Source organism: Acinonyx jubatus, chromosome E3 (genome assembly GCF_027475565.1).
Source record: "Acinonyx jubatus isolate Ajub_Pintada_27869175 chromosome E3, VMU_Ajub_asm_v1.0, whole genome shotgun sequence".
Taxonomy (NCBI): domain Eukaryota; kingdom Metazoa; phylum Chordata; class Mammalia; order Carnivora; family Felidae; genus Acinonyx; species Acinonyx jubatus.
This window is the reverse complement of record NC_069398.1, coordinates 36,379,108-36,405,573: the sequence shown is the minus strand read 5'-3', so window position 1 is coordinate 36,405,573 and position 26,466 is coordinate 36,379,108. Positions and strand designations below refer to the sequence as shown.

At 48.9% G+C, this 26,466-nt stretch overlaps 1 protein-coding gene across 5 annotated transcripts; it reads left to right on the top strand.

Annotated features, from left to right (window-relative positions):
* The first annotated feature begins 211 nt into the window (after positions 1 to 211).
* On the top strand, positions 212 to 14,568 carry IL9R (interleukin 9 receptor). 5 transcript variants are annotated; one of them, XM_053213402.1, is made up of 9 exons: positions 212 to 1,457; positions 5,234 to 5,347; positions 5,656 to 5,767; positions 5,898 to 6,076; positions 6,587 to 6,732; positions 7,127 to 7,334; positions 7,830 to 7,935; positions 8,944 to 9,028; positions 12,048 to 14,568. In XM_053213402.1, the coding sequence occupies exons 1-9, from the start codon at positions 1,277 to 1,279 to the stop codon at positions 12,069 to 12,071; spliced, it is 1,155 nt and encodes a 384-aa protein (XP_053069377.1). In that variant the 5' UTR covers positions 212 to 1,276; the 3' UTR covers positions 12,072 to 14,568. The 5 variants fall into 5 exon arrangements, with proteins under 5 accessions (XP_053069377.1, XP_026899596.2, XP_053069375.1 ...); XM_027043795.2 differs by having other exon boundaries at positions 7,130 to 7,334; positions 10,566 to 14,567; XM_053213400.1 differs by having other exon boundaries at positions 212 to 2,076; positions 10,566 to 14,567.
* Positions 14,569 to 26,466: the final 11,898 nt, after the last annotated feature.

The following is a 26,466-nucleotide window of genomic DNA, read 5'->3' as shown; positions in this document are numbered from 1 at the left end:
TTGCCTATCAGACAGGCAAAGATTTAAAAGATTGATAATGTACACGGCTGGCGACAGGCATTCTTACATTTCTGTTGTGAGTAGAAGTTGGTATGTTTTTGGAATGTCACTTGGCAGGATCAGTATTTTTAAATGCTGAACCTAAGACCTCACAGTTCCACCTCTAGCAATTATAATTTTTTTTTTTTAGTGTTCATTTATTTTTGAGAGAGAGAGAGAAAATGAACGGGGGAAGGGTAGAGAGAGGGAGACAACAGAATCCAAAGCGAGCTCCAGGCTCTGGGCTGTCAGCACAGAGCCTGACGTGGCGTTTGAACCCACAAACCGTGAGATCATGACCTGAGCTGAAGTCAGACGCTTAACCAACTGAGCCACCCAGGCACCCCTTACCTCTAGCAATGATTTGTATAGAAGTACTCATTCTGATGAGTTAAGGTCCATGCCCAGACTTGTTCACTGCCTTGTTTAAAGTTGCATATGTGCACTGGAAATTAATATAATGGTATATATCTCAAGAAACAAAAAACATATAGGCAGCAATCCACAGGTCCATCAGCGGGATTATTGAGCCATGTCATGTGCTACCCTTAAAGGCATATGAAAGGCTTTTATGTGCTGACCTAGAAGGATGTTGAGAATAGCCAGAGGAACAAAGAGCCTGCAAAGCTCAGCACAGTATGAATTCATTAAAAATGTCCTGGGTGGCTCAGTCGGTTAAGCATCCATTTTGGCTCGGGTCATGATCTCTCATTTCGTGGGTTCGAGCCCCGTGTCGGGCTCTGTGCTGACAGCTCAGAGCCTGGATCCTGCTTCGGATTCTGTGTCTCCCTCTCTCTCTGCCCCTCCCCTGCTCATGCTCTCTCTTTCTCTCTCTCTCTCTCAAAAATAAATAAACATTGAAAATAAAAAATCTTTAAAAATGTCCATTTGTTTGAGCTTCAGCTTTGTCTGGAAGGACTTGTGCCTAACGTCTCGCAGAGGCTCCCTCTGGGGTGAAATAAAGGGGAGTCTTGTTCTTACTTTTCTTTTGTATCATTTGTTTTTCTTTAACTGAGAAGATATTAATTTTGTGTTTAACAATCTCTCCAGTGGTGTTTCTTGGGAGGAATGCAGCAGACACCCCACCAATCAAAGGTCGAATCACCAAAGCCTACCTTTGGTGTCATGGGGAAAGAAGGATCATCCCACCTTCTAGTTCCCGGGTTTATGATTAGTGGTAGCAGTTGTCTCTCAACCCCACTTGGGACAGCTGCTCTGATCTGCATCGTGGTTTCAGATGTGGGCGGCCTGTGTCAGCCTGCCGTGGGAGGCTCACGTCACTGCTCACTGCAGTTATATCCTGAATCAGGCAGAGAGACGTCGCTGCAAACACAGGAGCGGTCACCTCCAGGTCTGGAGGTTGGTGGTGGGGGGGGCCCTCCGACTTGCCATGGGACCCAGCAGATGCATCTGGGAAGGTGAGTCTGTGATTTGGACTTCTCAACACTCAAGTCAGCATGAGTGGATGGCAGAGAGTGGCAGACAGCAGGCCATCCCTGGGCCCTGGGAGGAGCCTGTGGATGGACTTTGAAGCGGTTGGGAGCATCGCCCTAGTTTTACCTCCTCGGGTGTCCTGGTCTTGGATGTCTCCAAGAGACAGCATGTTGGCAGTATTTGCTGAAGAATGACAGGCTATCACTACCTGGCCTGAGTACCATTGGGCAGAGGGAAGGATCTGAGTTTGTCACGTTGAGTTTTAGGTATGGAAGACTTTGCTTCCTCAATAACTGAGCGAGGGGTGGTTCTGGGGCCAGATGGTCTGAGATTGCGATGGCCATGAGTGGAGATGAAGACCAGGCCCTGCGGCTGGCAAAACCTCTTCAAACCCCCATGCCCTTGGGGGGCCTTCGGGCAGAAGAGAAGCCAGAGTCTTGGGATCGCTCCTTTGGAGCTATGGGTGGCAGCATGTGAGGGTGGGGTTCCAGAAGGAGGATCAACTCTGCCAAGCAGAAGAAGGGGAGATGAGGATTTGTGCTCAAGTAACATCCAGAGTCCTGCTCCCAGGGGCCCAAAGCATCAACACCATTTCAAGGCAAGGTCAGTGTCTGTAGGGAGATTCGGGATGCATTTCTTACCCTGTTGGGGCTAGGTGCAGGGGGCACAACATAAATCAGACAGTGTCTCACCCTGGAAGAGCCTTGTGTAAAGAGGCAGCTTAGCAGTGAGGTTTGCTGACATGGCCGCAAAGGTGCTATGAGGGAGTTTCTGGGCAGAGGAGGTCAGTTAACACGTGCAGGAAGAGAAGGTGCCTCGTTTTGCTCCATTTAACCCCCAGGCCCCCCAAAGAGAACTGTGTCAACACCCTTATTCTGTGCTGCTCCCACAGCACTACCTGCTACCCTGCTTCTGTCATGAGCTGACTGGCTTTGCTTTGTCATGTCTGGTCTGGCCAGAGAGACCCTAGGGAGCTTGGGGAGTGCTTCATGAAGGAGGGGGCATGTGATACGGAAGGAAGTCGGGCAGAGGAGACAGTGTGAGGTGGATTAGACCAGCAGGAGACCTAGAGTGAGTTCCATTAAAAAAAAAAAAAAAAAAAAAAAAAAAAAAAAAAAAAAAAATATATATATATATATATATATATATATATATATATATATAGTCTGGGAGCCTGGATGGCTCAGTTGGTTAAGCATCTGACTGTTGGTTTTATCTCAGGTAATGATCTCACAGTTGATACACGGAGCCCCATGTTGGGGCCTGTACTGGGTGTGGAGTCTGCTCGGGATTCCCTCTCTCGCTCTCTCTCTCTCTGCCCCTCCCTTGCTCGCTCGCATGCTCTCTCGCTCGCTCTCTCTCTCCCCCCTCCCTCCCCCCAAATAAATAAATAAGTAAACTTAAAAAAATAAAAATATAGACTGTTTAAGAGGGGACACTAAGTGGATGCAGTAATCTGCATGAAGCCAACTTGGAGGATGGTCTGCAGGCACCCTCATCTGGCAGGGATTCCTCGGCATCAGGTGAGTGCTCGGGGTGTGAGGGCCAGGGAAGGTGAGGGTCTGAGTCTGTCTGGAAACCTTTCCCCGCAGCATACTTCCTTGTGGCAGTGTGTGAAGGTTCTGATGCAGGAGTCCAGCTATAAGGCAGCCCTTAACTTGGTGGCGGGCCAGGAAACCAGGGCAGGAAATCTGGGAGGCCCTAGTGGTCAGACCTCATGGACTTGACCCTGAGGAGGGTCATGGAGGAGATGTGTCCTGAGAAGGGACCAGAGTGCTTGTGGGCTGAAGGCGGTGGCCGCAGACCTGATGGGGGAGGGGCAGGGCTGGGGGCTGGCGTCAGCCGCGCTCCCTGGCAAGATTGGCGCGAGGGGCAGACACTGGCTTCCCTCCTCCTGCTCTGACAGCCATCCTGTGAGATGGTCCGGGGTTGTCTGAGCTGTGATTAGATCTCCCTCGTGTCATCCCAGTGCCTGTTCCAGGACCGCGGAGTATGCGGATGGGGGTTTCTACACTGCCTGGCCCAGTTTCTGTTGTCAAGGACGTGGGTAGCCCAGAGGAGACAGAGGCCAGTGGTGCCCAGGCTTTCGTGGCAACTGGCCGGACACATGCTAAGAACAGAGGTGCCAGGTGCCAGGTGTGGGGCGGCACGCCACCCTGCCCAGCTCACTTTGTAGAGACAGAAGCATTCTCTGTGGGAAGAGTTCTCGGAGGAGAAGCAGGGACCATCCCCCCAGGTGGCCCTGCATAGGTCTCCGCTGCTCCCACAGGGTGGGTCCTGGCCCTGGTAGCTCTCAGTTGTCCCTGCTCTGGGGCCTATTGAGCTTGGAGCCACCCTACCCTGTGCTCTTGAACCATCTGGGATGGTCTGGTCCAGCTGGCCCAATTCCGCGTAGACGGAGGGCTCCTTCCACTGGGGCCTGGGTTAGCTCTTCAGCTTGAAGTGGCTGCTGTGCCTCAGGCCCCCCGACCTGATGCTCGCTCTGATCCTGTCACTACACACCCTGACCATGGGCTGTTGTCCGGCTGCTCCCCCGTCTCCACCCAATCACTGTGCAGGAGGGGACAGACGCTGGGGGGCGGGGGTAAACTCGCTACAGCCTCCCATGCTGTGGCTGGGGCTGCTAGGTGACGCTGCTTGCTAGGAAAGGGTGCAGTCTTCCTGAGCATGGATCTTAACAGGGGTCAGTCCTGTGGGTACATGGCTAGGCTGCTGGGGTGTTGGGGTGGTGTCTGCCCCCCTGCGTGTGTGCAGGCTCCTTCAAGGTTTACGTGCTGTGGTCTGTGCTGCTTTTTTGCCTCCTTATCACCCATCAGGCTTGCATAACCAGGCTGGCCCTGCTTCCTGCTTAGGAACTATCAGCGCACCATCTGGAGCTACAAATAGGGTGATAGGAAGTCAACAGCCTCCCAGCACCCAGGCACTTGTGAACACCCAGTCCCTTCGTCTCCAGCTTACCCCTGGTCCCCCCAGGGATCCTGTTGCTCAGGCTGGCACTCCTCTCTTGGGGTGCTCTCCTTCGCAGGACCGGCACCTTCTAAACGGGGATGAGATCGGCAGAGCTTAGGGAGTGCAGTTTTGTTGCAAGGACACGCCACTGCGATCCTCCTACCTAATCCTGGGTCTTTGTTTAAGGAGACAGGATGTGTAGACGTTGGCTGTGTGACCCTGGGCAAGGCATTTCCCCTCCTTGGGACTCAGCTTGCTTGTCTGTGTGTAGGGACGGTCTTTCTACCTCGCAGGGCTGCTGTGGGAACTCAAGTGTATGAGGCAAGCTACGCAGTCGGCACAAGTTACCCTTACCCTGCCTTCCTTGCACGACAGGACCTGGGCCCAGCAACAGGGGGCTGTATTGGCAGAGGATGCCTGTCCCAGAGAAGAAACGTGTAGGCAGACTCAGACACATAGCTGGTTCAGAGTCCAGAACCCACCAGAAGATCTGGGTTGGAGGGCACCATGCTATATGCTGTAGCCACGAATCTTTGGTCTGGCCGATGTATCTTTCTGAGCTTCAGTTTCTTATGGGAGCAGCTCAGGCAGTGGTGTCCAATCCCTGTCATGAGACATGGTGAGGGTATTGGTGGTGACCCACTCAGAGCTGTCAGTGAGGAGCACACTCCATAGGGAGTGGACCTCATGGGGAGCATGCCTCACAGGGGGAGCCCTCACGGTGAGTACCTATCAGGGGGGTTCTCCCCACAGAGAGCAGCCCTCATGGTGAGTGTCCCCAGGGGGGTGCTCTCAGCCCAGTTCCTTGCAGGATGGACCTTGGAGACTGAGGCCCTGATGCGGGAGTTGAGTACCTGGCTCCTGATCTGCACGTGCGTCAGCCCTTGGGTTGGCTTGGGAGTCTCCATCCATGGGGAAGGAGGAGGTGAGGGCTGGGCACTGGTGTCTGTGTGAGGCCAGGGGGTGGAGGGCTTGGGGGGCAGGGCTGTCATCTGTCTCACTCCCCAGGGAAGGCTTTGGCTCGAGCTGTGCTTGGGGCTGTCCTCCAGGGACCACCCTGGACTTCATTCCCACCCATGCACCATGGGTCAGAGCCCATCACCTCCCAGCCCTGCCCTTGATGCATTGTCCTGGGATCATTCTCAGGGGACTGCCCTGTCAGAGTGTCAGCTGCTAGGTACTAATCCTGCCCTGAAGCAGCCGTCGTGAGCTCCCAAACGTCACTGTTCCCAGGGCTCGGGGCTGGATCTTTCATCTGCCTCAACAACAACATCCTAAGGATCGACTGCCACTGGTCGGCTGTAGAGCTGGGTCAGGGCCCCAGTCCCTGGCTCCTCTTTACCAGGTGAGGCTGGAGGGCCAGGCCCACCTGGGCAGGGGCCAGGGGCCAGTGGTGAGAATGGGTCCCCATAATAGCAGCAGTAGGGGCTGGGCTGGTGCAGTGGCCCCTTGGTGGCGACATGTACCCTTTCCAGCAACCACGCCGTGGGCAGCAATCACAGATGTGTCTTCCGGGCCAGCGAGTGCACTCTGGTGCTGCCGCCTGAGGAGGTGCTTGTGCCTTCTGACAACTTCACCATCACTTTCCACCGTTACGTCTCTGGGAAGGAGCAGGTCAGCCTGGTGGACCCACAGTACCTGCCCCGGAGACATGGTGAGGCCTGGGTAGGGTGCTTTGGTGGGGAACATCCTGGCTTCATGGGGGTTGGGGGCAGGGTCCCATTGCCCTTAACCTCCACGGCTCAGCGGGTGCTCTCTGTCCCTGCTAAGAGACACCCAGGGCTATGAGCGAGCAGGGCCCCTGGGAGGGAGGGGCCCACTGGTTAGTGGAGAGGTAGGGTTCAGGAGGAGGACGAAGACTCAGGGCCGTAAGTCGGGGCAAGGGTACAACTTGAGTCACTTGAAATACACTTCAGTCACAGTAGGAAGAAGTCCAGTAAGACCCTGGGAAGCTTATGGCTGCAGGGGCCATAGGAACTCACTGTCATCTCGTCCCACCTGAGGCCTACTGGGAGACAGCAGCAGGGAGGAGACGGAGACCTGCCTCCCAGTGAGGCCCCTTGTCTGGAAGGGCCTTGACCATTCCCTGCCCCCAGCATTTTTCGGACCCCCGGTGCTGGGCACGCTGACACGCACACCCTCACGTGGCCTCATTCTGTTTCAGTGAAGCTGGACCCTCCCTCTGATTTGCAGAGCAATGTCAGCTCTGACTACTGTGTCCTGACCTGGAGCGTCAGTCCTGCTTTGGAGCCTCTGATCTCCATGCTCAGCTATGAGCTGGCCTTCAAGAGGCAGGGGGAGACCTGGGAGGTAACGCTGGGCTGACTACTCCAGGGGCCTCTCTCTTCTGGGAGCAGCAGCCAAGGGCCACTCGGGAGATGCCAACTTGGAATAATGAGGAGGGGAGGTGGCCAGAGTCAGGAGTGTGACTGTGCACGTGTGCATTTGTATGTGAGTGTACCTGTGTGTACGTGAATATGTGCCTTTATATGTGTGATGAGCACCGGGTATGCCTACATATATGAGTGTGAGTGTAGTGAGCGTGTTTGTGTGTGCAAGCGCACATGGGGGTAGATGAGTGTCAGTGTGTGTACGTGTGCCTGCGTGTGTGCCTGTGTGTGTGGTTGTGTGTGTGCATGTGTGTTCTTGAGGGCTGATGGACCCTGTCACCCTCAGCAAATGATAACTGTTCTCTACCCCACAGCAGGCCCAGCACAGGGATCACATTTTTGGGGTGACCTGGCTCAGGCTCGAAGCCATCGAGTTGGACCCTGGTTCCAGCTACGAGGCCAGGCTGCGCGTCCAGATGGCCTCGCCGGAGGATGACCTGGCGGAGGAACAGCACTATGTGGGCCAGTGGAGTGACTGGAGCCAGCCTGTGTGCTTTCCCTCTCCCCAGACCTCTGCCCGAGGTGGGGGTCTCCCTCCCAGAGCGCCTCCCTTCCTATGTTTGTCACACCCTCCCACCTTTTCACCCCCCTGGAACTTCCTCCCTGAGGCAGTTATACCCCGGTTGACCACCTTCCCCTGGAAATCTGAGATTTTTAACTTGCCAAGCATTGGGCTTCTTGGAAACTATGGTTACTGTCTGTCACTGGGAGTGAGTGTGGCCCACCAGGCCTATGCTTCTGGCTCTGGAGGCTGGACATGGTCTCATCTCCCTAGGAAGGGCTGGGCTGACCTTTGTAACCTGCTAGGAAGGGTGGCTGACACTGATGACCTTGCAGATGGAGGAGGTGAGACCCAGGGGTAGGTGATTCGTTAGCAGGCATGACGCAAACCTCTGTGGCCTATGAGAAAATTTCCACTGTGGCCCGGGGCGCTCCCAGGGGTGCTTTGCCATGTGGACTGGGAAGGACATCCTGGTGCCAAGGAGGCTCACGACCCTGGGCCCTTCCTACCCACAGGCCCCCTGTTATCACCTCGGGGGCAGCCTGACGGCACCCTTGTCGCTGTACCTGTCTTTCTGCTACTGACCAGCCTGACCTGCCTCCTGTTCAAGCTTTCACCCAGGTCGGTAGCCAAGGGGTGTGTGTGTGTGTGTGTGTGTGCGCGCGCATGTGTTCATGTGACTCTGGGTGAGTTTCCGTGTGCATGTCAATGTGTGTGCATGTGAGTCAGTATGTCTGTGTGTAGGTGTGTGGTAGGTGGGGCATCTCGGGCCAAACCTCTGGCCCTGGATGGGGTGGGGGGTTTTTAACTCTCTGCCCTGGACCTGTGGGGGAGTTCCTCAGTTGCCAGGTGAGGAAGCGGGTGCTTGGTGGGGCTGTGAAGGCCAGGCTCGACCTGGGAGCATAAGAAAATGCCTGAAGTGTGTGAAACTGTGTGCGACAAGATCTGGTTTATATTTTGAGAATACATTTTGGGGGTACAAGGATATGGAGAGGACCTGCTGGGAGGCCAGTGGTGGTGTCCGGAAGGAGGAGAGAGAAGCAGAGGGGGAGCAAAGTGGAGGAAATTGCCAGGTCTTAGGAAGAGAAACCTAGGGGTCAGATGAGGTGGGACTGGGGACTCTTGAGGTGGGGAGCTGGAGAGGCCACTTCCTCCCCTGGGAGGCTGGTGAGGCTGCTGGGGACCTGTTGTGTTGGAGCCCTGTGCCACATCCTCGTGGCAGGGCCAGTGGGTCTGTTGCTCAGTGAGGAGTCAGGTGGGGTAGGAAGCTGCCCCCTGTCTGCCAGGAGCACAAGTGTGGTTCCCGAAGGTGCCAGCTCCCTCTGTGGGCTGTGGACACAAGCGGTCACCTTGTAGCCCTGAACCCACCATGACAGCTCACCCTGTAAAGGACACGTGTCTTGGTATAAGTCAGTTCTATGGGGCCCTTAGCCAGGGAGGCCACAGGGGCAAGTGTCGGGTCTTGGAGCCAACAAGAGGTAAGAATGGCAGCAGCCCAGGTGAAGCAGGGCCACCTCTGGCTGGAAGGGAGCAAAGCTCCTGCGGGGACATCATGCCTCCTGGAGCTGGGCCTCCAAGGGCCCCTCCTTGGGCGTGCATAGGCCTCCAGGTGTCCTCTCTTGGCCCCAGGGTGAAGAGAAGCTTCTACCAGAACGTGCCGTCTCCAGTGGCCTTCTTCCAGTCCCTGTACAGTGTGCACAATGGGGACTTCCAGGTGCGTGCACAGCTCACGGCAGGGGTTGAGGGAGAGTCTGGGCTTGCCTACATTCTGACCCGACAAAGATGTGGACTTCTGGTGAGAGTTGGGGGCTAGCATGGGGGCCTTTGTCAGTGCTTTGAGCTTTTTTTGGTGTATGTAGTCGGTTTACATTTACACGCTGTGTCTCAAATGCATCAGAACAATTAGCTTTATTCTCTGTTGTGGGTTTCTTTTCATTTCTGAGTAGCAGCCCCTGTGAGGTGTATGGTCAGTTTAAGGTGCAAACAATGGTGCTGTCTGCAGCTGCCACATGTCTCGTCCCCGCTTCTTCTCTGAAGGTTTCTGCGGGGAGGATCTGGTGCTTATACTATCCCTGGGGCCTTCGGTGGTCTATGGGCTACCGCTCTGGTGGCCACTGTGGAGTGCCTGGCCTCTCCTGTTCCCCTGGGTAGCATGCTGGCACCATGAGCACTGAGTACACTCCACACGTGTCTCTTTGTGGTGCCACGGTGAGTACCACCTGGAGGGTCGCATCCGACACCTCCCCCTCCCCCCCCCAGCCCCCCACTGGCCTGGAGGCTCCTGCCCCTCGCCGGGCAGGAGGGGGGCAGGGAGTAGCCCCAGCAGGTGGTCTCAGGTTCCCCACTGTGGGTGGTGGATGGGAGGTGATGCTTCCTGGTGCCCTCGGACCTGCTCTTCCCTGGTGCCCTTGCCGTTGCCGGGTTTCCCTCTGCCTAGTCCTTGTGTTTCTCAAAAGGGAGCCCAGAAAATTAAAAAAAAAAAATTAAAGAGGGAGCCCAGTTCTCAAGATTGTTGCCCAAAAGTATAACTCAAGCTTAAAGCTGAGCATTTTGTCCTTGGTGGAGGCCACCCCCTTTTCTCAGGCAGTGGCCATCACTGTCAAGACCCCTGGGGTGTCTGGGCATGAAGGCAGATTCCATCACCCTGGAATGTATCTTCTGGGTCATGGGCACCCAGCCCTCCTCTGTAGACCCATGTCACCAGCCAGGGTATTTAGACCCCTCCAGTGGTGATATGGAGCCATGGGTCGGCTGTCCAGGGAGCAGGGCAGTAACAGAGGGTGAGGTATGTGTGGTCCATTTGGTGGTGATTCCTAGTCCCACATAGGAAATACTTTCCTGTAGGAGGTGGGGGCCTCCTGTGGCTCCACGGATGGGTCCAGGTCTGCTGCCCTTAGCCCAAAAGTGCTGGTTCCAACAGCATCTCAATGTGTGTGTGATGGGGGTTCAAGAGGGGGTGCCCAGTCTCTGTAGCTGATGGAAGTGCCTAGAGCAGCGGTCAGGGATTCTCTCTGTCCTCGACACCTGTCACCAGCACGGATTACTGAGGGTCCTGAAGAGACTCAGGGTCCTGTGCTGAGGCTGGGCTGGCACATGGAGGGTGAGACAACATGTTCCAAGCACAGTCGTTGCTTGGACTCTGGGTGAGGATGTCTGGAGAGCTTCTTGGAGGAGCAGGGGAAGCTCCTTCCAGGGAGAGTCCTGAACATGCTGCCTGAGCCCTTCCCCCCACCCCCCATGCTCTGTTCTAGACCTGGATAGGGGCCCACAGAACCGGTCTGCTGCCGAGCCAGGACTGTGTCGGTTCCCCGAGAAGAGCCTCGGAGTCTAGTGTCCAGGAGGCCATTGCGTGGCTGACCTATGGCCCAGTGGATCCTGCCTGGCAGTCAGTGGTCCTGGAGGAAGAGGAGAAAGGCCCATGTCTTGGCCTCCCAGAGGCTGTGTTGTTAGCAGGTCGTGTGGCACAGGGAGAGCAGCCACCTGCCTACCTGCCACAGGAGGACTGGGTCCCTGGGAGCCCCACCAGGCCAGCTCTCCCACAGGCAGAGGGCAGCAGTGGTGACTACTGTGCCTTGGGCTGTCCCGGGGCGTGCCACCCCTCGACCTTCCCAGGACGCATGCAGAGCTCTGGGCCCAGCCTGGCTTTGGCCTGTGGCCTTTCCCGTGACCAGCAGAGCCTGGATGCCACGCAAGGAGGGACCTGTGTGGGAGTCGGTCACAGAGAGGAGCAAGACCCTGGTGAATGTGTCGCATGAGGCCCTCAGGGCACTTTCTTCGCTCCTACCCTTGGCAGACGCTGGCTTTGATTTAGAACCCTGACGGGGCCAGCTGCACAATGTCCATCATGTGGAAAATGGACTACAGTCTCTGAGAATGAAGCCCCTGCACAGATACCCTGTCCAGATGGAGGCCGATAACCCCTCCTCTCTCCCCTCCCCTCAGCATCCTACCACGCAGCTCCCACTCCCGGGCTCGCCACTTCCCTCCCTGCTTTTGGGCTCCACCCTGGTCCCTCACAGAAGTGGGGCTGTTGGCTCCACAGCCTGTTCTGCCCTCACTCCCTTAAAGGGCCAGCCGGCACCCAACAGACACAGATGAGGTGCTGTGACCAGGCGGAGTGTTGTCTTTCTGTGCCTCCCTGAGGTACCTCTGCTACTGAGATTAAAAGGGATTCAGTGGTTGTTTCAAACTGCTGCTGACTGGGAGAGGGGCCCACAGGAAGTGCAGGGGGTGGGGGTCTGTCTATTCTCGGGTTTTCTGGGGTTGGAGATGCTGACATTTTGAAGTTAGCATCCAAATGGAGACCTGTCCCTCTCTGGGTGACCAACCAGAGAGGGCACCTCTGCATGAGTCTCTGGTGTCCCCTGAGGCCTGTACAGAAAAAAAAACAAAAAAACAAACAAACAAAAAACACACTTGTGGACCCAGGCTCCCAAAGGCAAAGGCTTCCTCTGCCTCAGACAGGCATCCCCCTCCCCTCTGCGTGCCTGCGGAGGCCCCTGGGGTTTTGTGGGGAGCCTCAGCTGAGCCAGATCATGGTCAGAAGGGGTGAGGCAGGACCCAGAATGTATTTTTAGCGTGTAGAGAGAGGAGGGGTGTGGACGGAAGTGAGGTGTAGGCATGTTCAGCTCTAACCAAGGATAGAAAAAATAGCATGAGTCACCCGCCCCTTGGGGAGCCCTGGCCTGGGGTATTATTATAGCAGCATCTGCGTGGCTTCTGTGGCTTCACAGGGAACCTGGGCCACCTGCATATGACGAGTGACCCCCACAGCGGGGATGCCTCTTGTGCGTGGCCGGAGACATTGTTCCTGTGAGTCACACATCTTCTCTCGGTGGCGCCCGGAGACCTGGCTTTGGGAGTGTGCAGCCTTAGAGGCTGTGTGATGGTACGTGAGACACTCCTGCCCCTTCAGCCTGTGGGACTAACAGTACCTCGTAAGTGTTGCTGTGAGTTCACCTGAGCAAGCTGCCTGCGTATCTTGGTGCCCAGAAAACGCGTTTCCCTTTTTTGTGATGAGATGACCCTTGGACGCTTGTGCTGTGATCCGGTTTCCAGCAGAGCAAGGTTTGAAGACCTTGGGATGAGGAAGTCGCTGAGCGCTGGGCACTGAAGGAGTCAGAGAGCAGGCGGCTGGCAACTGGAGCCCTCACACAGCTGGTGGTTTGAGGGATTGGCCGCACGGCATGGGCTGGAGCTCAGATGTCGAAAATTTGGCCGGCTGGGCTGCAGAGGGTCTGGAAAGCCAGGCTGAGAGCAGTGAGGGAAGGGGACTCTCCCTGGCGAGGGAGGATGCACAGTGGCTTCTCTCTCTTTCTTTCTTTCTTTCTTTCTTTCTTTCTTTCTTTCTTTCTTTCTTTCTTTCTTTCTTTCTTTCTTTTCTTTCTTTCTTTCAAGATTTTTTATTTTTAAGTAATCTCTGCACCCAATGTAGGGCTAGAACCCATAACTCCAAGATCAAGATTCGCATGCTCCAGAGACTGAGCCAGGCAGGTGGCCCTCTTTCTTTAATTTTCAATGTGGTGAAATTCACATAATCTAAACATAACTCTTCTAAAGTGTTCAATTCAGTGACAGTACATGCATAACATTGTCCAACTGTCATCACTCTCAAAGGAAATCCCCTTCCCATTAAGCGGTTCCCCCGCACCCCCGACACTGTGCCCTGTGCAGCTCTTTGCCTGCTTCCCGTCTCTGTGGCTTTGCCTATTCTGGACACTTTGTATAAATACAGTCATATAATATGTGACTTTCTGCACAGCCTTTTCCCTCAGCATAGTGTTTTTGAGGTTTATCCACTTTAGAGAATGGGCACCTCAGTCCTTATTGTGGCCAAATATTACTCCATTGTGTGGGTAGACCACATGTAGTTCATTCATCCTTCTGGAGGGCATTTGGGTTGTTTCCACTCTTTCACTGTCGTGAACAGTACCGCTGTGAACATCCGTGTACAAGTTTTTGTTCCTATACCCGTTGTCTAGGTTTTTGTGTATATTTCTTGGAGTGGCATTGCTAGATCGTGTTAACTATGTTTAGACTTTTTGAGGAACCACTGAACTGTTCTCCACGGTGACTTCAACATTTTACATCGGTAATGTACTCCGGTTCCAATTTCTACGTATCCTCACCAACTATTGGTAGCGTCCTTTTTTTTTTTTTTTTTTTTAAGTCGCTCTTCTGATGGGTACAAAGTGGTACCTCTGCGTGATTTTGACTTGCATTTCCCTGATGGCTGGTGATGTTGAGTATCTTTTCATGTGCTGCTTGTGTATTTTCTTTGGAGACAAACTTGTTCAAGTCCTTCGCCTATTTTCTAATCGGGTTGCTTGTCCCTGTGCTGTTGTAGGAGCTCCTTCTTTATTCTGGACACTAAACTCATATCAGATATTCCATTTGCAAATATTTTCTTACATGCTGCATGTTATTTGGTGTCATACACAATAGATTATTGCCTAATCCAACCCCAATAAACACATAAAATTATGCTGAACATCTTTAGACATCAGAAAAACGAAAATGAAAACCACACTGAGTTGCCACTTCACACCCATTAGAATGGCTGTTATCTAAAAATTGGAAGCTAGTTTTGGTGAGGATGTGAAGAAGTGAGAACTGTCATGCATTGCCGACGGAAATGAAAAATGATAGTGGTGATGGTTATACACCGTTATGAATATTCATTTAAAAATGGTGAAAATGGGCCACCTGGGTGATTCAGTCAGTTAAATACCTGACTCTTGATTTCGGCTCAGACCATGGCACTGGGCAGGGAGCCCGCTTGGGGCTCTCTCTCTTTCTCTCTCTCTCCCTCTGCCCATCTCCCTCACTCCCCCACACTCTCCCTCTCAAGATGAATAAAGAAACATTAAAAAAGTGGTGAAGGGCTCCTGTATGGCTCAGTCAGTTGAGCGTCTGACTCTTGATTTCTGCTCAGGTCGTGATCCCAGAGTCAAGCCCAGAGATCGAGCCCTGTGTTGGGCTCCGAGCTTCGTGTGGAGCCTGCTTGGGATTCTCTCTCTCTCTCTCTCTCTCTCTCTCTCTTCCTCTGCCCCTCTCCCCCACTCACACACTCTCTCTAAAATAGAAAGAAATAAGAAAAATAAATTAAAAATGGTGAAAGTGGTAAATTTTATGTATATTTTACTATGTTTAAAAATAAAAAGTAATGAAAGAAAATTTTATGTTATTTTTGTTATCACACCCTCAAAGAAATTTCCCTAAGAACTGGTCCTGAAATAGTGACACTTGTGATGGAGGAAGACTGAGAAGGACTTTCCTTATGGACACTGCTACTTCAGACCAGATTTGCTCACACGCACCAAGCAGATCTCACCAAGCAGAGGCGAACATTCCCACCTGGCCCTTTGGCACCTCTTTTCATCAACCCATTCTCCTGGTCAACTTGCCCCCAAAAGACGCTCAATCACTGTTGTCTACTATGTCTGTAATTTTTCCTTTCCCACATGTCATACAAGTGGGATTGTAGAGTGTGTCGTGTATTCAGATTGTCTTCTATTCCTCAGTAGCATGCATGTAAGCCTCATCCTTGTCTTGGCCTTGCTCGATAGATCATTCCTTTCTGTTGATGACTAATATTCCATTGCATGCATGCATCTCTCTTGGTTATTCACTCACCTATTGAAAGGTATCCTGTTTTGTTAAAATACTTGGCCCTTTTGAAGAAAGATGCTGTACATAACTGCAGGCTGGTTTTTGCTTGAACATGTTTTCAGAGCACTTGTCCAGATACCCATGAATGTGACTATCGGCTTATATGGTGAGACTATGTTTAGTTTGGGAAATAACCGCCAAAGTGTCTTCCAAAATGGCTGTACCAGTATACGTTCCATCAGCAACGAATTCAAGTTCCTGTTGCTATCGCTATTAGTTTTTCTTAAGACCTTAGCCTCTTCTTTTTTTATTTTTAAAGTTTATTTATTTGAGAGATTTAGAGAGCACGAGCAGGGGAGGGGCAGAGAGGGTGAGAACCAAGCAGGCTCTGCACTGTCAGAGTGGAGCCCAGCGTGGGGCTCAAACTCACGAACCTCGAGGCCATGACCTGAGCCGAAACCAAGAGGCCGACGCTTAACCGACTGAGACACCCAGGTGCCCCAAAACTTTAGGCACTTCTATAGATATGCAGTGCTTGTTGTTTTAACTTGCTTTTCCCTCATGACAAGTAATGTTGAGCAACATTCTGTATGCTTATTTTTCATCTGTGCATCCTTTAAAAAATTTTTATTATTGCTTTTATTTGAGACAGAGAGAAAGAGAGAGGTAGTGTGCAAGAGGTGAGGGGGAGAGGAGCAAAGGGAGAGGGAGAGAAGGAATCTTAAGCAGGCTACATGCATAGTGTGGAGCCCAAGGCAGGGCTCCATCCCACAACCCTGAGATCATGACATGAGCTGAAATTAAGAGTTGGACGCTCAACCAACTGAGCGTCCCTCATCTGTATATCTTGTTTGCTTTGGTGTGTTTAGATCTTTACTCATATTTATGGGTTGTTGGTCATTTTTCAATTTTGGAGTTTCTTTGTATATTTTGCATAAACGTCCTTTTTTAGATGTGTTTTCCAGACATTTTCTCCCCATCTGTGGCTTTTCTTTTTGTTCTCTTTAGTGGATCTTTCACAGAGCAGATAGTTTACATTTTACTATGGTAAACATCAGCAATTTTTTCTTTCATGGACTGGCTTTTCGTGTTCTATTTAAAAACTCATCACTGAATCCAAGGTTATGTAGATCTTTAATTTTCACAGGTTTGCATTTGAAAATATGTGCGTGTACCATTTTAAAATGTTTATTCGTTAATTTTGAGATAGAGAGAGAGAGGGAGGGAGGGAGGGAGAGAAAGAGAGAGAGTATGGGAGGGGTAGAGCGAAGGTTGTGGTTCTTGGAGTGGAGCAGCACCTGGAGCATCTAATTGCAGGTGTGCTAGGGGCCGCGGCAGATGCTTGTAGGGCGGGAGCAGGTGTGCATGATGCTAGCCGCTTGGCCACCCTGGGCCTGTCCGGGGTCCTCTCTGTTCCAGTGTTGACACAGTTGGATGCACATTGAAAAGTAGGTGTGTTAGGGGCACCTGGTTGGCTCAGTCGGGTAAGTGTTGCACTTGTGATTTCGGCTGAGGTCAGGATCTCATGGTTCCTGAGTTTGAGCCTTGCATCGGGCTCTGGGCTGACATCACAGAGCCTGCCTGGGATTCTCTCTTTCCCTCTCTTTCTGCCCCTCCCCTGCTTATGTGCTCTCTCTTTCAAAATAAAGAAACTTAAAAAAAAAACCCGCATTATTTAAGTTTAAATACATTATTTATACCAAAACTGAATTAAAATTATTAACTTTTAAAAATTAAAAATTTCTGGCTTTAATGGAAGTAAACTCATCAATCACTTTATTTTCCTTTTGTTGGGAAACTCACAGTTGAATTGGCAGCACGTTTGTGATGGTACATAAAATGTTTATTGTGAGTCCCTGGGGCCCCTGGGTGGCTCAGTCGGTCGGGTGTCCGACTTCGGCTCGGGTCACGATCTCACAGTCCGTGAGTTCGAGCCCCATGTCGGGCTCTGTGCTGACAGCTCAGAGCCTGGAGCCTGTTTCGGATTCTGTGTCTCCCTCTCTCTCTGACCCTCCCCCATTCATACTCTGTCTCTCTCTGTCTCAAAGATAAATAACCGTTAAAAAAAAAATTAAAATGTTTATTTTGGAATCACTGGCATCCTACATTAGATGAACTACGAAAATATGTCAATAGTGTATTTATTATTATATTTATGTCTTTAATATTAAAATCAGAATTTGTTAAAGGTTGGTTAACACTCAGGTGTTTACTATGAGCCCATCGGTTCCTAGGGAATTTTCCGGTGGGAGATGTCTAAACATTACTGTGATCTTTGCTCATTCGTCCATTTCTATGTTTCATTATTTCAAAGTCCATTTTGTTAATGTGCATTTGTAATTGGAAACCACCCATCTCTTCCAGTCTTTCAGTCTTCTCTCTTTTGATTTTTTGAAGAAGTGCATTTATTTATATTGAGCATGCATGTGACAGAGAGAGAGAGAGAGAGAGAGAGAGAGAGAGAGAGAGAGAGCATGAGCTGGGGAGGAGCAGAAAGGGAGAGGGAGAGTGAGGGAACCCAATCAGGCTCTGTGCTGACAGTGCAGAGCTCCACACTGGGCTTGATCCCATGAACCATGAGATCATGACCTGAGCTGACGTCAAGAGTTGGATGCTCAACTGATTGTGCCAGCCAGGCACCCCGCTGTCTTATTTGACCTTTAATTTCTATTCTCTTTCTGGTTCTTTTCAGAATTGTTACAGTTAATGAGCCAATATTGATATTATTTGTTATTATTTTTTAGAGACAGAGAGAGAGAGCATGGGCAGGGGATAGTGGGGGGGGGGGAGAGAGAGAGAGAGAGAGAGAGAGAGAGAGAGGGAGAGAGAGAGGGAGAGAGAGAATCTTAGTGGGCCCCACGCTCAGTGCAGGCCCAATATGGGGCTCGATCTCACAACCCTGGGATCACGACCTGAGCCAAAATCAAGAGTTGGGTGCCTAATGGACTGAGCCACCCAGGTGCCCCTTGGTATCTTATGATTAACTGAAGTCCAGATTGTATCTAGTTTCTTTCTGTTCTACCTTCAGTGCTCTAGGATCCCATGCAGGTTTCAGTGACCTTGACAGTGTTGAGGAGGAATGGTCAGGTGTTTTGTAAAGTTAGTTCCACCTCTGTGATGGATGGCTGAGTGTCTACATCAAGCATTTGGAATTCTTGTACATTGCTTTCTACTAATTACAAAAAGAAATGTATGTAATAAGTTCTTTTTACCAGTGTGGACACCTGAGTAGTTAATGTAGTGTTTGGTTTTATTCCAGCAGTAGGGCGTTTGGTTGATCAGTTTATTCCTGTCGTGGCTCTATCTGTTGCCCTCTGTTTCCACTGACATAATTTCAACTTGGGTGGGATTTTTATTATTGGCACTCACTTCCTTTCTGATACTTCAGGGTTATCCCGGCTCCCGTATTCATTGTCTCAGCCCTTAGTGCCAGATATCTCTTCTAAGAGCCCCTTTTTATAGAGAATGGCACAAAAAACTTATACACTGTGGGAACTCAATCTGCTCAGTTGACAATGCCAGGAAATGTATGTATGTATTCCAGCTTATGTCTACACATGTAATTTAAAATATTTTGTGTATAATAAAGAAAGGAATCCTTCCTTAAAATGGAGCCAGGAAGCCCGAAGGGGGAGCTCTCACACACGTAACATCAGTTGGGATACAACTATAATAGGAAGATAGGATTTAGTAGGCAGAGAGGGAAAGGTTACAACCTGAGGTCCCTGGGTGGGGAAAAACACATGTTTTGGAACGATGCTGGGAGCGTCTGACCACAGCAAACTCCTTCGGGTGTAAGGTTCCCGTTAAGAATGTAACAGACCCCACCTACTCCTCCTCAGGTTTCCCTCAGGAATTTGACAAAAGGCCTAACTAGAAATAAGTAGTAGACCATAAAACCTATTACCCACAAGGAACGGTAAGGCCATAGACCACCCCTCATACAATGGAAATGAGCCAATCAAAAAGGAATGACTGGGCATTTAGAGTTACCTAGCCAATAAGGGTAGAGCCTGAGAAGAAACACGAGAGAAGGAACAAGGGAGAAGAGAAGGAGGGGCCAACCAAACCTTACACAACAAAGACCCTTGCCTATAGTCCTGGGCATTCACTTTTGAATGCCCCTTGTCTGCCAAGAGAGCTTTCATACTATTCTTACTTTGTAACCTTATACTCTAATAGAGCTTTGCCTGCTGCTCGTTTTATTTCTGTGTCCACCTCTTTATTTGAGGCAACAAAACCCGGGTATTGAGGTAAAGAATCCAGCAACACAGCCAGCAGAAAGAACTTGGTCAAAGTGACATCATTTTGGGCCTCTGGTTTTCTTTTCTCCTTCTTCTTCTTCTTTTTTAATCACAAGTGATGTTTATTCTAATGATTTATTTATTTTTTAATGTTTTATTTATTTTTGAGAGAGAGCAAGCGTGTGAGTGGGGGAGGTGCAGAGAGAAAGGGGGACAGAGGGTCTGAAGCAGGTTCTATGCTGATAGCAACGAGCCCAGTGTGGGGCTCAAACTCATGAACCCTGAGATCATGATCTGAGTTGAAGTCAGATGCTCAACCCACTGAGTCACCCAGGTGCCACCCCTCCTCCCCAGGGGTTTCTTTTTAACAGTTCATAACAATACTCTGAAATTTCCTAATCAATCAGTTAATTATTATTTTTAAATATTTGTTATTTATTATTTTAATTAAAATTATTATGTTTACTTATTAAAAAAATTTTTTTTAACGTTTATTTATTTTTGAGACAGAGAGAGACACAGAATCCGAAACAGGCTCCAGGCTCTGAGCTGTCAGCACAGAGCCCGACGCAGGGCTCGAACTCATGGACCGTGAGATCCTGACCTGAGCTGAGGTTGGCCGCTCAACCAACTGAGCCACCAAGGCGCCCCTGTTTACTTATTTTGAGTGAGAGAGGGAGAGTGTGAGAGGGCGAGGGGGAGAGAGAAAATCCCAAGCAGGCTCTGCGCTATCAGCCCAGAGAGAGACACAGGGCTCCATCCCACGATCTGTGAGATCATGACCTGAACCATAACCGACTGAGCCACCAGGATGCCCCCCTCCCCACCCCCACCCCCACTTCCTCTACAAACCCAACACAAACTGACCTTTCCTTTGTCTTTTTGGAGTTGTCTGTGGTTTGTCATAGTTTTCTTGTCCTGAATTGCGATTCCTCAGGCGTTCCCAAAGAAACTCATGTTGCTGGTAAAGTAAATGGCAATTCTATTCTTTCTTTTCTTTTATTTTTTTGAAAGAGCAAGAGAGAGCTCAAGCAGGGGAGATGGACAGAGGGAGAGAGAGAGGCAGGCCTCACGCTCAACACGGAGCTCCGCACGTAGATTGATCCCCAACTGGGTTCATGACCTGAGCTGAAATCAAGAGTCAGATGCCCAAGGGACTGAGCCACCCAGGCGCCCCGTGTCAGTTTCCATATTAAGCTAAAGATGAGTTTATGCTGATGTCTCCAATTGCATCCACTATCACATGTATATGGTAACCTGATCCTCTTACTTATTTATAACTTCCCACTCCGAGGGTGATAAACCTGTCATTAAGAAACAAAATCCACCTGGGGCACCTGGGCAGCTCCAACGGTGAAGCCTCTGACTTTGGCTCAGGTTGTAAGGGTTAAATTGTAGTAGGGCTAACCTGTAGTCTTGAGAAATAATAGCTTTGTTTTGACACTGTGGGTTAAGAGATAACAGCCTTGTCCTATCAATCAAGGGAACAAAAGTTCACGGAAAATCAACTGGATTGGTGATTGGTTGGATTGGTGCAAGGGCTCGTTGAGAACTTTGGAAAAGTGGCGCCAGAGGCAGGGTCAAGGAGGTCAACTGCTTGCAGCTTAGCGGCAGAAGGTCTGAACTGTTTCCACCCCCATCTGGGAACTATTTCTTTGTTCTGTTCCCAGGTGATGATAAGACGATGTGGTCGGCTATAAAAACTCCATACCCCAGCTGTTCGAGGCCGCATTCTGATCAAGAGTGTCGGTCTCCATCGGTCGGCCTTGCCTCTGGTTGCAATAAACTTTGCTGTGACTGTCACTGCTCCCCGTAGCATTCTGTTTCAGGAGTCGTGTGGATCCAACAAGGTCATTATCTCACAGTTTGTGGGTTCGAGCCCTGCAGTGGGCTCTGAGCTGACAGCTTGGAGCTTGGAGCCTGCTTCAGATTCTGTCTCCCTGTGTCTCTCTGTCCCACCCCTGCTTGTGCTCTCTCTCTCTCTCTCTCAAAGTTAAACAGTTAACAAAAAAAGAGAAACAAAATCCATCTGTACACTTTAAGATCCAATTGGCTTTATTTAAATTTATTTATTTTTGCGAGAGAGACAGAGAGAGAGACAGCAAGAGCAGGGGAGGGGAGGGGCAGAGAGAGAGGGAGACTCAGAATCTGAAGCAGGCTTCAGGCTCTGAGCTGTCAGCACAGAGACCGACGCGGGGCTTGAACTCAAAATGTGAGATCATGACCTAAGCCAAAGTTGGATGCCTAACTGACTGAACCACCCAGGTGCCCCCAATTGGCTTTATTTAATGATTCATGAATCTGGCAGCCTCTGACCTAGCAAATAAAAAGCATCTCCATCAAACTGTAGAAAAGGAAAGGCTTTTAAAGTGTAAGGGTTAAATTGTAGTGTAGGGCTAAGGCTTAGCTTGAAAAATAACAGCTTTGTTCTAACACTGAAGGTCAAAAGATAACAGCCTTGCTTTTGCTCTGGTAAATCAGGCTTTACCAATGAAGGAAACAAAAGTTCAAAGAAAAGAGCATCAAAGACAAGGTCAAGGAGATCCACTGGTTGCAACTTAGAGGCAGAAAGTCTAAAATAAACACCTCATTAGGCAACTGTTTCTAACTCATCTGGCAACTGTTTCTAACTCATCTGGGAACTGTTCCTCTGTACTGTTCCCAGGAATTAATAAAACGATGTGATTGGGTTTAAAAACTCTGTACCCCGGCTGTTCGGGGCCGCACTCTTATCAAGAGTGTTGGTCCCGATCGGTCGGCCTTGCTTCTCATTGTAATAAACTTTGTTGTGACTGTCACTGGTGCCCGTAGCATTCTGCTTCAGGAGTCGTGTGGATGCAACAAAAGGAAGGGAAAACATGGAAAAAAAGAAATTATTGGCAATGAATGTGTTTTAGGCAAGATAGTCTTCCTAAGGAAAATAGAGGGGTATATTCATAAATCTCCTGGTCAGTCCATTTTTGTCCTGTGGTTTTCTTTTTCACCCTTGGCTCCCACCTTTTTTTGTTTATTTAATTCATTGCTCCATTCTAGATTGCAGATGTAATGGTTTCGGAATTGTTAGCTACTATCCCCACCGGAAAGAACTTTGTAAACTATATTTTTTGTATTTATTTATTTTTTATTTTTATTTATTTTTAATGTTTATTTATTTTTGAGAGAGAGAGAAACAGAGCGTGAGTGGAGGAGGGACAGAGAGAGAGACACGCACAGAATCTGAAGCAGGCTCCAGGCTCCAAGCTTGTCAGCACAGAGCCCGACGCTGGCTTGAATTCATGAACCACGAGATCATGACCTGACCCAAAGTAGGACGCTTAACCGACTGAGCCACACAGGTGCCCCTACATTTTTTGTATTTAGTCTATAGATGCCCTTTATTTCCAAAGTTTCTCAGGTCAGATTGATGTCAAATATTGGGTTACAGGGGTTTATTGAGACGTGTTTGGTGCAGAAAAGTTGCTTTTAAAGTACGGGGACAGATCTTGTGGGCAGAAAGAGCTGCACTGAGATTGTGAGGAGTGACTGGTTATACATTTTCAAGTTGGGAGGGGGTTAGGGTTAGTGTAAGTCTGTAAGGAATTTGGAAACAAGGTTTCCAGGAACCTGTGTGGTCATTTACTACTGTCTAGTAAAACCTTGAGACCCTCCATATGTATATCAGCGGGCCATATATTTGGAGGATGATTGCTAATACATATCTTGGTGGTGGGGAAGTAGAGATAAAAGAAGTTTCCAAAGAGATTTTTATATGTTAAAGGAGACTTACAGGATCCTGGAGGTTGGACTAATGTCAAGATAAGGTTGCCTTTTGCCCCTACCAAAGTATTAACATTGAGGCAGCTGAGCTCCCAGAAGAAGGTCATTCTGCCTGTCTCAAGGACCTGTCAATGGGCTGCAAGTGGTAAGGAAATTTAGTTTTTTTCCCCCTTTTCCTTTGTTCTCCACATCATTAAGTACTTGTCAATGGTCTGCAAAGAAAATTTAATTTTTTATTTCTTTTGCCTTTGTTCTCCACATCAAGATCAGCACTTTTGCCCAGCAGCTACAGTCAGGTCCCCCCCCCCCCCATACATTTCTAGTACAGTTAGGTTGTCACAATCTATTCCATACTGTGACAATCACACATTTTAGATTACTGTATTTGAATAGAATATGATTTACTCTTTGGGCTATAGAAATCTATGAGTTTTGACAAATGCACAAAGGCAGGTATCCATCATTAAACTATTCGATGCAAAACTTTGAACCTCAATCTCATAATCTGTTTATCATCTGTTTAGTTTGCTTTTTCCATAATGTCATATAAATGGGTTCATGCTTTATGTAGCCTCTTCAGACTGATTTTTTTTTTCACTTAGCAAAATCCACGTAAAATTTATCCATGCCTTTGCATGGGTTGGTCATTCATTCTTTTATATTTTTTAATAGTATTGCTTTACATGTGCAGGTGAGCACAAATAATTTTCCCTGTACTCTTCTAGGTTCTTGGCTGAGACACCCCACCCCCCCCCCCCAACAAATAAAAGATTAAAAGGAGAAGAACAAACAAAAGTTTAATAACATGTATACGTCCTGTGCATGTGGGAGATACCTAGGAAAATGGAATAACTCTCCTATATGGCTCAAGTCATCACTTTATTTTATTTTTTTAGTGTGAAATTTATTGTCAAATTGGTTTCCAGACAACACCCAGTGCTCATCCCAATCAAGCCATCACTTTAAGTATCATCTTCAGTTAAAGACAAAAGAAAGATCTTGGGTAATGGGAAAGCCAGTTAAGGGACATTACCAGGCCAAGCACAGTAAATGAGGTATGGTTGTTATGCAGGTTTAAGTCTGTGCCTTCTCTTTTGATATGGATTTCTTGAGATTTAGTCTTTCTGTTCCTGGTACTGAGAGACAAATGGAGCTTCCCTTTATAGGTGTAAATTTCTCTCACCAAGGGACAACTTCTACCGGGTTGTCAGAGATTCTCCTGTGTCTGTTGTTACTTAAAATTAATCAGCCCAAGTAATCCTTGTTGCAAATAGGCATATCTTGGGGTGGCATATTCTGCTTGCTTCACACGGATGTACCTGTTTGCTTATGGATCCATCTACTGAAGGATATCTAATTTCTTCAGATTTGTAACTACTATGAATAGAGCTGCTGTGCATAACCACTTGCTAGTGTTTGTTTGGAAATAGTTTTTCAAAGCAGTTGTCTAAATACCAGAAACACAATTGTTGGATGCTGAGGTGGGACCTATAAGCGTTGGAAAAAAAAGCAAAACTGTCTTCCACTGTGGCACTATTGATAGGGAAAGACAGGGTTCAGGAGGCGGAAAGGGAGAGAGGTGAGGCCTTGAAGGTCCCTGGATGGGGAAGAACACATATTTTCAAAGACATTTTTCTGGGAACGTGTGACCTCGAGCAAACTCCCTCAGGCGTAAAGTTCCTCTCAAGAATGTAACCGAGCGGCACCTGGGTGGCTCAGCTGGCTAGACGGTGGGCTCTTGGTTTTCGCTCAGGTCATGATCTCTGGGTTTGTGCGTTCAAGCTCCATCTTGGGCTCCATGCCGATGGTGTGGATACTGCTTGGGATTTTTTTCTCTTTCTCTCTCGCTCTTTCTCAACATAAATAACTATACTTAAAAAAATTAAAAAAGAATGTAACAAACACCACATACTCCCCCCCCCCCCCCCCAGTTTCCTTCCGGAATTTGACAGAAGACCTGAGTAAAGGTAAGTAGATCGTAAAACATATGACCCCCAGGGCCATAGACCATCCCTCATACAATGGAAATGAGTCATTCAGAAAGGAATGGCCAGGCATTTAGAGTTACCTAGCCTATAAGGTAGAACCTGAGAAGGAACAAAGGGGAAGGAAAGGGGCTGACCCAAACCCTCTAAAACAAAGTCCCTTGCCTGTAGTTGAGGGTATTCACTTTAGAATGCCCCCTCTCTGCTGTAAAGAGATTCCATACTATTCTTACTTTCTAATCTTATACTCTAATAAACTTTTGCCTGCTGCTCGTTTAGTTCTGTGACCACTTCTTCATTCTTCGAGGAGGCGAGACAAGGAACCCCCGTCATTGAGGTAAAGAATCCTGCCACGGTATTTGCATCCCCCAGGGTGAAGGAGCATTCCTGTCATTCCCTACCCTTCACCAGGGGTTGTTCTCATCTTTTGGAATTTAGCTTTTCTAATAGGTGTGCAGTAGTATTTCACTGTTGTTTACATTTCTAACTTTCTAATGATACAGGATGTGGAGTATATTTTTGAATGCTTATTTACTATGTGTATACCTTCTTTGTCCAGGTGTCTGTTCAGATATTTGCCCATTATCAATTAGGTTTTTTTTTTTTTTATTGTTGACTTCTGAGAGGCTTTTGTATGTTTTGAATACAAATGCTTGATCACATGTGTGTGTTGCAGAAATTTTCTTGCAGTTTGTAGGTTGTCTTTTAGTTCTCTGAACAAGGTCTGTCAGAGTAGAAGTTTTAATTTCATAAACCTCACATTTTCATTTAGTTTTCTTTGTGGATGGGCGTTTGGTGTTGTGTGTTAAAACTCATCACCAAACCCAAGGCCATGTAGATTTCTTTCATGTTTTCTTTTTGATATTTTGACAGTTGTATTTTATTTTTTTAAAGTTCATGTATTGAGAGAGAGAGAGAGAGGGAGAGAGAGCATGTGGAGGAGCAGAGACAGAGGGAGAGAGAGAATTCCAAGCAGGCTCCTTGCTGTCAGCGCAGGGCCGAACTCACCAACGGTGAGATCATGACCTGAGTCAAAACCAAGAGGCCAACGCTCAACCGAATGAGCTACCCAGGTGCCTGGTAGTTGTGTATTTTAAATGTATATAAAAGTTTGAGTGAATTGTGGTGTAAGTTATAAAGTTCTTGTCCACATTGCATTTTATGTGTTTTCCAATTATTTATATTATATTTATATTTATAAATATATATATGTGTATATATATTATATTATATTTCTGGAGAAGTCAGCATTTGACTGGAGACTCCATTCATTTGAAAATTTCCAAAATGTGGGGCTCAGTCCGTTAAGCCCCCGACTTCAGCTCAGGGTTCCCGAGTTCAAGCGCCATGTCTGGTCGTACGCTGACAGCACGGAGCCCGCTTCAAATCCTCTGTCTCCCGCTATTTCTGCCCCTCCCACCACCTGCTCTCACTCTCTTTCTCTCAAAAATAGAGAAATATTAATTTTTTTTCTCTAATGTAATGGGGGGGGGGGGCGCCTGGGTAGCTCAGTGGGTTAAGCGCCGTACTTCAGTTCAGGTCATGATCTCAATGTG

Excerpts from the sequence above, each read along its gene's own strand:
- IL9R (XM_015074846.3), top strand. The coding sequence starts at position 1,277 with ATGTGGGCGGCCTGTGTCAGCCTGCCGTGGGAGGCTCACGTCACTGCT. Across the intron at positions 5,768-5,897 it reads CCCTGGCTCCTCTTTACCAG|CAACCACGCCGTGGGCAGCA; the intron begins GTGAGGCTGGAG and ends TACCCTTTCCAG. Across the intron at positions 6,733-7,126 it reads GGCAGGGGGAGACCTGGGAG|CAGGCCCAGCACAGGGATCA; the intron begins GTAACGCTGGGC and ends TCTACCCCACAG.